This window comes from Bos javanicus, chromosome 10 (assembly GCF_032452875.1).
Source record: "Bos javanicus breed banteng chromosome 10, ARS-OSU_banteng_1.0, whole genome shotgun sequence".
In the NCBI taxonomy this organism is placed as follows: Eukaryota; Metazoa; Chordata; class Mammalia; order Artiodactyla; family Bovidae; genus Bos; species Bos javanicus.
Window position 1 is genome coordinate 28,596,642 of NC_083877.1, and position 13,713 is coordinate 28,610,354.

A 13,713-nucleotide genomic window follows, 5' to 3' on the forward strand; every position below is an offset into this window, starting at 1 on the left:
AAAAGCAAATATCACAATAAAGTGAGTCACACAAATACTTTGGCTTCCAAGTACATGTAAAAGTTACATTTACACTATACTGCAGTCTGTTATCGGAGAAGGCAATGGCACCCCACTCCAGTACTCCTGCCTGGAAAATCCCATGGACAGAGGAGCCTGGTAGGCTGCAGTCCATGGGGTCACTGAGGGTCGGACATGACTAAGCGACTTCACTTTCACTTTTCACTTTCATGCATTGGAGAAAGTAATGGCAACCCACTCCAGTGTTCTTGCCTGGAGAATCCCAGGGACGGGGGAGCCTGGTGGCCTGCCGTCTATGGGGTCACACAGAGTCAGACACGACTGAAGTGACTTAGCAGCAGCAGCAGCAGTCTGTTATGCACTATAGCATTCTGTCTTGAAAAACAATGTACATACATTAATGAATAAATAATGCTGTTGGAAAAATAGGCTTGCTTGATGCAGGGTTGCCACAAACCTACAAATTGTAAAAACTGCAATAAAGTGAAGGGCAATAAAACAAGGTACAACTGTACTGCCTACTATGCATGCATGCATGTGTGCTAAGTTGCTTCGATCATTTCCAACTTTTTGCAACCCTATGGACTGCAGCCCGCCTGGCTCCTCTGTCCATGGGATTCCCCGGGCAAAGAATACTGGAGTGGGTTGCCATGCCCTCTTTCAGGGAATCTTCATGACCCAAGGATTGAACTTGCATCTCTTAGATCTCCTGCATTGGCAGGCAGGTTCTTTACCAGTAGTGCCACCTGGGAAGCCCTATATACGATATATGTTTGCATATCTGTGGCAAATTCCAAAGGCTAAATATTATACCCAAAGGATAACTCTTTACTCCTAAATAGTTTATTTAACTGAAACAGAAAGTTATGTCCATTTTTTGGGGGGGAATACTTGCATATGCCTTGGTTTATCAACCTTCGGGAGGTACTAAGATCTGTCACAGTGGTGTCACAGTGGTATCACTCTGGAAGTCCCATCACTAGGGTACTAGAAGTCCTCAGATGGATTTTTTTTGTGGTCCCAGATCTAAGTGTATGCTCTCCACTGCTGCTGCTGCTGCTAAGTCGCTTCAGTCGTGTCCAACTCTGTGCAACCCCATAGATGGCAGCTCACCAGGCTCCCCCATCCCTGGGGATTCTCCAGGCAAGAACACTGGAGTGGGTTGCCATTTCCTCCTCAAATGCATGAAAGTGAGAAGTGAAAGTGAAGTCGCTCAGTCATGTCTGACTCTTCGCGACCCCATGGACTGCAGCCTACCAGGCTCTTCCATCCATGGGATTTTCCAGGCAAGAGTACTGGAGTGGGGTGCCATTGCCTTCTCCACAACTCTCCTCTTTTCATGACCCTTTTAAAATGGAAATCAACATGATTTTAAATGTATTTACTCTAGTTTCCCACTCAATTATGAGCTCTTTAGCAAGCAGGGATCAAGAATGGATAAGAAAATTTTGCAACAAGAGCGTTATAATGAAGTCTTGCCTTAAAAATGTTAAAGTGTATTCTCAGACTAAAATAATACAGCATCCAACTGGTACAAGGAAAGGGACAGAACAATGAACATGATTGTTGGCATTGTTAAAGTATGAAGGACAACAGTAGGCACAGTACAAGCCCAATGTAATGTAAAATTATTGAGATGTCTAAGTAAAAAGTAATATGATTATCTCTGGATGGTACAATTATGGGTTCTTGGTATTTCTTTTCTTTGGACTTGCATTACTTTTGTAAAAGGGAAAAAATAGGGGAAAAAACAGTGTTAAAAAGGTAAATCACAAACTAGGAAAATACATGAAAGCAATAATAGTTTAATAACCTTAATATGTAAAAATTGCTCATGAAATGAATACCAGAAAGGCAGGGAAGACAAAAATTTTAAAAAATACTGGGCTGAAATAGTATGTAAGAGTAGTAAGCATAAAAGATGTTTAACCACATCAGTAATCAAAGAACTAGGAACCTAAAACTTTAAGATACAATTTCTTCAAATTGGCAAAGATTAAAAATAACCAGTAACAGTAAAAGTTAACGAGGAGCCAATCAGTTGGGTTACTTTAAATGATACCACAGGCACAAATCCTTTTTCTGAAACTTTTGCAGCTGTTCTTCAGACTTGGGACTTTAGATTTTTAAAAAGACAGGGGTTCCTAGATGGTCCAGTGGCTTATACTCTCTGATACCAGTGCAGGGGCCAGGTTCCACCCTTGGTCAGAAAACTAGATCTCACATGCCACAGCTAAAAGTTCTGCCAAAGCTAAAGATCCCGCATGCTGCAGCTAAGAAGATCCTGCATACTGCAGGGAAGATCGAAGATCCCATGTGCCACAAATAAGACCTGGAGCTGCCAATTCAAATGATAATAATAAATAAAAAAGAACAAAGATAAGATGTAGTATATATTAAGCAGAACTTCCAGCTAGGTGAGAGGCTGTACTCCATAATTAAACACACTGACATTTTTGCAGTTACACGTAAATATTCACAAGAAATAGAATACACGAAAAATTGAAAACAGTCTGATTTCTGTTGATGACGGTTTTTGCCATAAAATGAGTTCAGGTCAGATTTTGCAGTGAAATCAGTTAAAGAACAAATGGATGCTTTTCAGAGCTTTTTAGATTTTAGAATTGTTGATCATGAATTCTGAATGTTTATACAATCTTTCTGAAAGTCTTTTCAGCCAAGCAACTATAAGGTTAGACTTTAAAAATATTATACCTTTTAATCTGCTTCTGGGAGGAACTAAACAGAAATGCAGACAATGAGTTATCCTCAAGGATGTTGATAATAATTTCATTTGTGACAATAAAAATGAAATCAGCATGAAAGTCTAACACAAAGTAATGGTTATATTATGGATGGCCAAATAAAAGGGTATTATTGGCCATAAAAATCATTTTGAGGAAGATACTTAATAACTCAGGAAAAAACTTACTACTTATTGTTGAATAAAAAATAATCAAGACATAAAACTTCCTACTTAGTATGATGTTAATTTAAAAATACATGTATCTATAATATAAAAATCTTGATGAAAATACACCAAAATAGTAATAGAGATTATAAGTAAACACTGGGATTATGGGTGGTATTTATTGTCTTATTTATAATGGTATCTTTGAAATTTTTTTATAAAGAGCATAAAATACTTGCTATAATTATGAAGGTCATTTTCTATGTAAGATTTATCTTATTCATCTTACTATTTATCAGAGGACATTATATATAAACCCAGGCAGGAGGTATGTGTCCAAAAAGTATATACACGTGACTCTAAATTGCTTCTCCCCTTTCTCCATTGCTTTCTTGGGGGAGTTTGGTTCATGGTGCTGAAACCCTGAAGGAGATTGCCATGCTTGCCAGCTCATAGGAATGATGGGGAGGTGGGGGAACAACTACTCTCCATAAAATCACAGCCATAACTTACTTGACACCTGCTGAAAAGCTCACCACAGGGAAGAAGAGCCCATCTGTGTTGAAGTTCTCAAACATCCCCTGCACAGGCTGCCCGTTGATGCGGAAAGAGATGCTGGGTGCCCCCAGGTCCAGGCAACAGCTTACCACGTCGTCTGACTTCAGGAGGTGCTGGTTGATGGAGGCCACGGCTCTGGGTATGCGACCTGGTGAGCGAAGAACAGGAGGAAGGCATGTGGGACTCTGGGGACACATTCACAGGCCACCCTGGCGGGGAGGAGGGACAGAGGTCTGGATACACTGCATTTAAATGCGACTTTGCCTTTCCTGTGTGAGGTGAGCAATGAGCAGTGGTTTCCTAAGCTCTGCGAATGGACAGCCATGATGAGATGAGTCCCAGAGCAAACGCTCAGGCTGCCAGGAATGAGAACAAAGGAGAATTCAACCCATTCAATGTGTGCTCAGATTCTGGCCTGGTGTCTAAGGTAATGGGCGAACTGCATTGCTAGGGATGGCTGAGAGAGAGAGAGAAAGAGAGAGAGCGTGAGCGAGCGTGCGTGCGTGCGTGCGTGCGTGCGTGTGTGTATTCACAGATACTCAAAGACCTTCCCCTCTTCCCTGTCCTCTAAAAGACATGGCTGCTTCAGCACTGGATGAAGGAGCTGTCCAAGTGAGTAGGGCAAGACTATCTAGTCACCAACAGTTTACTTGCTAGTTCTAAAGAATTTTATTACTTTACTGAGGCAGGGAAACCCACTGTCAGTTATTTGCTGTACTGCTGATTTCTTTTATTGTTGCTTATCTTTTGTAAGATGATTTATCATTTCCTGACCTAACTTGAAGTAGTAGGAAAATCATCTCTTAAGTTGTCTATGTTATACCATCTAATTCTGAAAGGTTTAGAAGTAAATTATTGGAACCACTCTGCCCATCCCCCTACCAACTTTTCAGTTCAGTTGGGGGCAATGAAGGGGCAAAAGGTTTCGTCAAAAACCCTTGAACAGGGTTTCAAGCAAAGCTCTTAGAAGTGTATATCGTGTTTCTTGATCATGGAAGCAGTACACGTTTTTATAAATGTTAACTGTATATATAGAAAATTATAAATAATGGAAAAATGTAAAATAAAAATTTTTAACTTTTTGATATATATATATTAATATTCAAACTGGGATATTGTAGGTTTTGTAACTTGTTTTTTCCATTTATCACATTGCAAATATTTAATTTTATAATGGAATATTCATCAGAAAATAGAGTTTAATGACAATAACACACCATTAAAAGGTAATTTAAAAATCCCTTTATGATGAGTATATGAGCTGTTCATAAATCTTGTACATACATCTATGCTATGTAATATTTCTAATCTCTGTTTAGAACTCTTTAATGTTTTCAGTGGTTATTACTATTCTAGTAATAGATTCCAAACCAAGTGGTGGATTTTAAAATAGTGAAACTACTACATTCTCCTTAATGAAAAATTAGGTACCCACTTCTGGTTATTTTGGGTAATTGACAAAACCATACTATATTCCCTCCCACCCTTCCACAAACAGTAATGAGGCAGATATTGAACTTGGGGCTGGGGATCAAAGACAGAGGACCCAGTTCCAGTCCTGAAGAAATTCGTAGTTCAAATAAAGAACTACAGTTCAGTGTAACAGTTTGAGTGAAGGTGTACATGATGAGATGTCTTTAAAGGCAGAAGATGCTAAGTCAGCCTGGGAGTGTGCAACAAGTTTAAAATGAAGAAAGAAAGGTTCACTAGATAAATGAGAAAGAAATGAGCATTCCAGACAGAAGGAACAGCTTGTGCAAAAGGAGTATATGAGTGTATGACATATCTGCAGAATGGCTAGAGTTTGGAGAGGCTGGGCTTGATGACGGGTGGTCGGGGAATAAAGAACCTGGACCACCAGCACAGTAACAGCACAACAGCATCTGAAACATTCAATGCACACTGGCAAATTCAGTCGCTCAGTCGTGTCTGACCCTTTGCGACCCCATGAATCGCAGCACGCCAGGCCTCCCTGTCCATCACCATCTCCCAGAGTTCACTCAAACTCAGGTCCATCGACTCAGTGATGCCATCCAGCCATCTCATCCTCTGTCATCCCCTTTTCCTCCTGCCCCCAATCCCTCCCAGCATCAGAGTCTTTTCCAATGAGTCAACTCTTCACATGAGGTGACCAAAGTACTAGAGTTTCAGCTGTAGCATCATTCCTTCCAAAGAACACCCAGGGCTGATCTCCTTTAGAATGGACTGGTTGGATCTCCATGCAGTCCAAGGGACTCACGAAAGTCTTCTCCAACACCACAGTTCAAAAGCATCAATTCTTCAGCGCTCAGCTTTCTTCACAGTCCAGCTCTCACATCCATACATGACTAGTGGTAAAACCATAGCCTTGACTAAATGGACCTTTGTTGGCAAAGTAATGTCTCTGCTTTTGAATATGCTATCTAGGTTGGTCATAACTTTCCTTCCAAGGAGTAAGCGTCTTTTAATTTCATGGCTGCAGTCACCATCTGCAGTGATTTTGGAGCCCCAAAAATAAAGTCTGACACTGTTTCCACTGTTTCCCCATCTACTTCCCATGAAGTGATGGGACCAGATGCCATGATCTTTGTTTTCTGAATGTTGATCTTTAAGCCAACTTTTTCACTCTCCACTTTCACTTTCATCAAGAGGCTTTTTAGTTCCTCTTCACTTTCTGCCATAAGGGTGGTGTCATCTGTATATCTGAGGTTATTGATATTTCTCCCGGCAATCTTGATTTAAGCTTGTGCTTCTTCCAGCCCAGGGTTTCTCATGATGTACTCTGCATAGAAGTTAAATAAGCATGGTGACAATATACAGCCATGACATACTCCCTTTCCTATTTGGAACCAGTCTGTTATTCCATGTCCAGTTCTAACTGTTGATTTCTGACCTGCATACAGGTTTCTCAAGAGGCCTCAGCAAACCTTGCCATAATTATCTCATTCTTAAGAGCTCTTGTTTTTCCATTAAAAACCAATCTTTCCTGTGTCAACTGTTTCTTTTTCAATTAGTTTAACTTCTGGAAAATATCACTGCAGTCATTTCAATAAATCCCAAGAGATTTCTATGGATTTGTGAAAACCAGGAATTAATTGAAATGCTGAGTTAGACAACTAACTTCAAAAGTATCCATATCCTTACTGGATAAAGATACAAATGAAGGGACTTCCCTGGTGGCCAAGGGGTTAAGAATCTGCCTTTCAGTGCAGGGGACATGGGTTCAATCCTTGGTCAGCGAACTAAGATCCCACTTGCTGAGAAGCAACTAAGCCCGCATGCCACACTAGAGAGAGCCCACGTGCCGCAACTAAGGCCTGACACAGCTGAGAAAACAAAGATACTAACAGATCTCACCTTTCTGAGATCCACATTAACTGGGACAAAACTGACCGTATTGAATTGTGACTCTGGCACCCTCATCCCACCCTCTCAGAGTTTATTCCTGGCTTCTGTGCCAGTCTGAGACTCAGCCAGTAAAAAGATGAAGAGTAGCCTTCATGGTGGATGTTCTTCACACAGCAGTGCTTTGATGCCATCAGAAACCAAGCTTCCAAGCTTTATTTATACCACAGCACCAGGGGCCTTCCTGAGGAAGGATGGCTGGGAGAGTTTCTGTCCAGTGTGCTCCCTCGGTTGAAAGCCACCACCAGGATGAGCAACTGTGTCCTTGTGGTGAAGGACATTGTCTTTTATCTTCCTTATTTTAAGAGGCTGCGAGCCTAGAAGTTGCCATTGGAACATTTGTTAAGAGCATCTGTAGGCAAGCTGAAATCGTAGTCTGAGCCTATATTTAAAACATATAGAGACTATAGAGTTGGGATCAGTATTATCCAGAAACTGAAGGGAGTCTGTGGTTAATCACTGGATATAAAGCATGTGCTTAGGGCAATGTAATGAGAAGTCTATTTGAATAAAAGAGTCCATTTCATGTAACATTCATGTTGTAAAAGGTCATTTGATAAAGTACATCAGCTCTAAAACGTGAGTAAAGATTTGAAACTAGAAAATTGGAATTGTGAGACTGCTTTTGTACATTCTGTTTCATAAAACCGTTCCCATCTGCAAGAAGCAATCTCTACCTGAGGAGAGTATTCATGACTCCAGATGATTCTGAAGGGTTCTACATCCACATTTAAACAATATGCTTGTTTTTCCAACTGCCTGTAATGAGGTGGCATGGGGGTTGGGTGGGGGTGAGAGCGGTCTCAGAGCCACAGAAAGGGCTGAGTTCAAATACCCAGTCTTTACCTGCTGTGATTTCATTAAAAAGTCAGCTTCTATGTCCACAAAATGGGGAAAGTAATGCTCCCAGTGATGCTGTCAAGAGGTTTTTTAAGGTATGGTTATTATTCCCTAGAGAAGGAAATGGCAACTCACTCCAGTAACCTTGCCGGGATAGTCCCACGGACAGTGGAGCTTGATGGGTTACAGTCCATGGGGTTACAAAGAATCAGACATGACTGAGCGACTGAGCACAGCAAATTATTATTCCCATGATTTTGACAAGACAATGACTTACGTCCTGTGTACCTCTCGAGAGGCAGTTGCACGTAGCAGGAAAGGGTGTTTCTAGAACCAGGCTCCCTGGGCTTGAGTCCTGGTGCTGCCACTTACTGTGTGAGCTTGGGCAAGTCACTTACCTTTGTGAACTCAGGTTCCTCATCTATCTAATGAAAATAATAATGTCCAGGGGTGACTGTGAGTTTTGAATGAATTATTCCATAAGAGTAACTGGAAGAGCCTGACACAGTGCAACCTACAATAAATGCTATTTCTATTGCTCGTGTAACTCCAGACACTTCCATTACTAGGTTAATAGGAGATAAGCTTACTAGCATATTGTTGGGATAGTATGTCCTTTATAATATTAGGTAAAAACAACAGTACAGAGAATCATAGCATTGAGGACTGAGTCCAGGAAAGTGACTTGAAAATTGAGTTACTGAAAAATCAGTAAATCTTACTGAAAGACCATGCTCTAAACAGGCACTTTCAAATACATTTAAAATGTACTGGATGCTTTTGGCACAACCAACAGGCATGTGATCCTGTAGAAAGGAGAAGCAAATATGACACGGAGAGTATTTCTCAATCACTTTAACTGCTTTGCCAGATATTAGGAACTCTGAGTAATCCTAGAGACCACCTATTGGGACAGTCTGGGAAGACTTGCAGCTTCTGTAAGTCTGAAGAAAACCCCTGACTTACAGGCTCAGGACCGTTGGAAGGTCCCAGAGGGCTTGGAAAGGCCATTCCAAGCCTAGCAATTTTAAGATGAAGGAAAAAGCCACTTAATCACATGCCACACATCTTCAAAGGAACCTAAGGATGTGTTACTGCAGGCTTTTATTTCTTCTGATGAGTCATGTAGACAATTGGAAACACTGACACTCAGCATCTCCATCGCCCCAGGCACCGCAGAGTTTGGTGTTATAACGTAAACACAAATACTCAGGCATTTGGAAACAGAGAAGATCCAGATACATCAAAACTGTGGTGTCCTACAGCTAACTTCTTGAATCCTCTACATATAGCACTGTGGTTGGAAAAGTCCAAGTCACAGTGGGCTGTGTTTTGATAGATGAACCAATACCCTGGAGCTCGTCCTAGTAGGGATGCAGGAGCCCTCTCATCAAATTGTCCTGATGAGTCAGAAGTGCTAAGGAATCAGCAAAGAATTTTATCCCATTCATTTACTTTCTGTATCACTTTCTCTCTTGAGAAGGTGAATTCCTTTGCTTATTCAAAATTTTCAAGGGGAAAATTTACAACAAGGGAAGAGGGGGTGTGATTTCCTCCTATGAAATTGCTCCCTAATCAGTGATGTACTGTATGGCTGTGTATGTGTATGTGTACATGTGTGTGCATGATCAGTCATGTCCAACTTTTTGTGACTCCCATGGACTGTAGCCCGCCAGGCCCCTCTGTCCATGGAATTTCCCAGGCAAGAATACTGTATTGGGTTGCCATTTCCTACTCCAAGGGATCTTCCCAACCCAGGGGTTGAATCCCCATATCTTGCATCTCCTGCATTGGCAGACAAATTCTTTACCACTGAACCACCTAGGAAGCCCTACTATATAGGCTCAGTTCAGTTCAGTTGCTCAGTCATGTCCGACTCTTTGTGACCCCATGAATCGCAGCAAGCCAGGCCTCCCTGTCCATCACCAACTCCCGGAGTTCACTCAAACTCACGTCCATCGAGTTGGTGATGCCATCCAGCCATCTCATCCTCTGTCATCCCCTTTTCCTCCTGCCCCTAACCCCTCCCAACATCAGAGTCTTTTCCAATGAGTCAACTCTTCGCATGAGGTGGCCAAAGTACTGGAGTTTCAGCTTTAGCATCATTCCTTCCAAAGAACACCTAGGACTGATCTCCATTAGAATGGACTGGTTGGAGAGAGCCAAATTCACCCCCAACTGCAGTTCTGAAAGGCTACATATGTAAAGGCTGTATCAGGAGAGGGAAAGTGATGCGAGGACAAGAAAAGAGCCGTTCCTCTGAAAGGATATTCACAGTGGCTGGGCTGACTCAGGAGCCTGTAGGGAGGGTTGGGCAGGGTTCAAATGGGGGATATTTGTACAGCTGATGATTGAAAGAAACTTCATAGGCTTGGTGAAGACCTATGGAGGCTGCCCTCCTCCTATACAGAGGAAAAACTCATTCATATTTCCCAGGATGTCACTTTGAGACCTTCTTCCCCATTCAGCATGGAACCTGGGCTCTGTTTCCTCTCAGGATGGAGCTAATCTCATGGTCTCGAGGGAGGTACCCGGAACTCTGCACTTGATCTCTATGATAGTTGACTTCATAGACAATGCAAGTAGGTAAGAGATATTTATTTTGTATTTAGTGTGTGTCAAGAACTTCACATCCTTCATCTCATTTAAATTTCCTAAAAGTCTTGTATCATCTTCATTTCATCTGAGGAAACCAAGTATCTGGGAGGTTAAGTAATTTGCCTGATGTCAAAAAAACCAAGTAAGTGAAGAGCTGGGATTCAAACCCAGGGATAACTCCAAAGTCACACTGCTGCTTCTTAAATTTCTCTATTGACAAAAGTATTAGGGGCTCTGCCATCCTTTCCAACTTCAGCAACATCCTTTGTGCTTTAATAAGTAGTAAAGTCCAGCTCAAGGCTGTGGCTTAATTTATGCATATAGATAAGTTTAAAGGTAATAGACCATCCACACTGTGGCAAATAGCATTATTTTGTTCTTTTTATGGCCGAGTAATATTCCATTGTACATATGTACTACATCTTCTTTATTCATTTATCTGGCAATGGATATTTAAGTTGCTTCCATGCCCTAGATATTGTAAAATACGTTACTATGAACAGTGGGGTGCATGTATCTTTTTGAATTATGGTTTTCTCTGGGAATATGCCCAGTAGTGGGATCACTGGGTCATATGGTAGTTCTAATTTTAGTTTTTTAAAGGAACCTCCATATTGTTCTCCCTAGTGACAGTACCAATTTACATTCCCATCAATAGTATAAGAGGGTTCCCTTTTCTTCACACCCTTTTCAGTATTTGTTTGTGGATTTTTTGAGGATGGCTACTCTGACTGGTGTGAGGTGATACCTCATTGCAGTTTTGACTTGCTTTTCCCTAATAACTGTGATGTTGAACATCTTTTCATTTGCCTTTGGCCATTTGTTTGTCTTCTTTGGAGAAATGTCAATTTAGATATTCCACTCATCTTTTGATTGGATTATTCATTCTTTTGATATTGAGCTGAATAAGCTGTTTGTATATTTTGGAGATTAATCCCTTCTTGGTTGCTTCACTTACAAACATTTTCCCATTCCTAGAGATTGTCACACTGAGTGAAGTAAGTCAGACAGAGAAAGACAAATACATGATGTCACTTATAAGTGGAATCTGAAAAAAAAAGGGTACCAATGAACTTGTTTACAAACCAGAAGTAGAGGCGCAGATGTAGAAAACAAACTTATGGTTACCAGGGGATTGGGGGGCGGAGAGATAAATTGGGAGATTGGGATTGATAATGTATACATTACTATATACAAAATAGATAACTAATAAGAATACGCTGTGTAGCACAGAGAACTCTACTCAGTACTCTGTAACAGTTTATATGGAAAAACACTCTAAAAAAAACCCAAGTGAATATATGTATAGCTGATTCACTTCACTGTGCCCTTGAAACTAACTTAACACTGTAAATCAACTATACTCCAATAAGAAACACAGGCAGTGGACCCAGGCATTTACATCTCAAGAAAGGAAGAAAAATGGTCAGACCAGTATCCACCATTTCTCCCTAGCCACCCTCTATTCTCTCCTGTAGTAAGTCGGAGCATCACTTCCATTTCATTTCTCCATCAACTATTAGACCTCTTCATCAGACAGTCCAAAATTCACTGCTGTCCTGGTGGGAGTCATTAACAGAAACCTTATTTCTTCCACTGGTGCACACGCTGACATATTTACCTGTTTTGCCTTCTGCAAGATAAATGTTACCTGGGCGCAAGTTGGAGAATTCAGAATGATGCCCAGACCCAAGGAAGCTTTGCATTTTAGTGAGCATAAAAGATGCCAATTTTATGGATGCTGGTTTCTTGACATCTCACCAGATGCTGAAGATTGAGTGATGAAGACCCCCAAAATGCTCCTAGGTGAAGTTATATTACTATGTGGGTAATATTCACCTGGATTTCTGGTCTTGACTGGATAAGAAGGAAAAAGGGAGCATTGTACATTCCTGGAATGACACACAATAGGATGGATTGATCCTACAACAGGATGGACGTCCAGGTCCTAAAATGCACTGACAGCAGTGCTTTCTGGATGTGCAATTTGTGGGTTCTCTGCCTCCTGACTCACTGTTGCATTTATTTTGCAAATTTTTATAAAGGGATATGTCAAGTGCCCCATGGAGGGCTGTGAAATCTGGAAAAGATGGAATAAATGTGTGTTTTTTTTGAGAATGGTTGGTTTTTCTTTGAAACTAGGGGCCAATCTGCTCCATCTAAGGGTCTTGGTAGACTTCATATTGCCTCAGTCAATCCAGAGTTCTCCATGAGTGAAGCCTGGGGTCCAGGGAGGGCTTCCCAGGTAGTGAGGGGTAATGAATCCATCTGCCAATGCAGGAGGTGCAAGAGATGCAAATTTGACCCCTGGGTTGGGAAGATCCCCTGGAGTAGGAAATGGCAACCCACTCCAGTATTCTTGCCTGAAGAATTCCATGGACAGAGGAGCCTGATGGGCTACAGTCCATGTGACTGCAGAGAGTTGGACACAACTGAGCGCATGCACCTGGGATCCAGAGAATATGCTCGGGTTGTGGTGAAGAGAGGGCAGGAAGTGAGCAGCAACCAGCAGGCAGTGGGCAACACTTTTCTCTCATCAACCCCACTCATTCCCCTACAGGTTCAATTTTACTAAACTCAGGAGCTGTAAGTATATGAGAATAGTGATTTTTTGTTTTCAAATCACTTCCCCAGAGATAACTTTCTGAGATCCTTATGCCATCTGATGATAACCTAAGCTAAATGTTACTACAACTGTATGACCACAGAAACCATGCCTCTACAGTGGGGCTCTGTGAATCCAGAGAAGACCCACCTTCACCCCTCATGAAATGGAAAGTTAAACTGTGAGGATAAGAGAACAAGACATTCACTTCACTCTATCATCCTGCCATTTTGTACCCACTTTTGTCTGCAACACACTGTCCCCTGGGATACACAAAACACAGAATCAGGCAATTTCTTCTTATAAATGATCCCAGATACATATATAAACAAACATATTTGCATCATTCCTAAGAGGTAAAAAAATGTTTATACTGAATATAAAATAGCACAAATATTAAAAAATATTGATCAGTTGAAAGTAAAGATCAACTGTAAGAAACATGTCACTAGGACCTGAGCTATTGGTTTTAGCTGGAAGCTAAAAGGAGGAGGAAAATGTGATGGATTTTGTAGTTCTCGGTTACAAATGAAAATACATAGGTCTGCCTTGTACATACAAACTTTCCCCTTGTACTGGATTTACAGAGGATTGTATGTCCTGGTTCCTTATGCAAGAGGCACACAGCACAATGCTTACCTAAGAAATTTCTATAAGGAACACTATATCTCCAGTTCCAGTTTTGCAAAAGATACAGATAAGACAAGCTGTAGATAGGAGAGGGGAGGGGTAGAGCCTCTGCTGTGGGTAAAAGTATGAGGGTTAGTCTTACATTTCCACCCATTCAGAAGCCAAC

The 13,713-nt window shown here is 41.2% G+C and overlaps 1 protein-coding gene across 1 annotated transcript in view; it reads right to left on the bottom strand.

Annotated features, from left to right (window-relative positions):
• RYR3 (ryanodine receptor 3) overlaps positions 1-13,713 on the bottom strand; it is a 557,133-nt gene that overhangs the window by 229,918 nt on the left and 313,502 nt on the right. Inside the window, exon 19 of the mRNA XM_061430666.1 lies at positions 3,446-3,638. Coding sequence (XP_061286650.1) covers positions 3,446-3,638 — 193 coding nt within the window. The remainder of the gene's footprint in view (positions 1-3,445; positions 3,639-13,713) is intronic.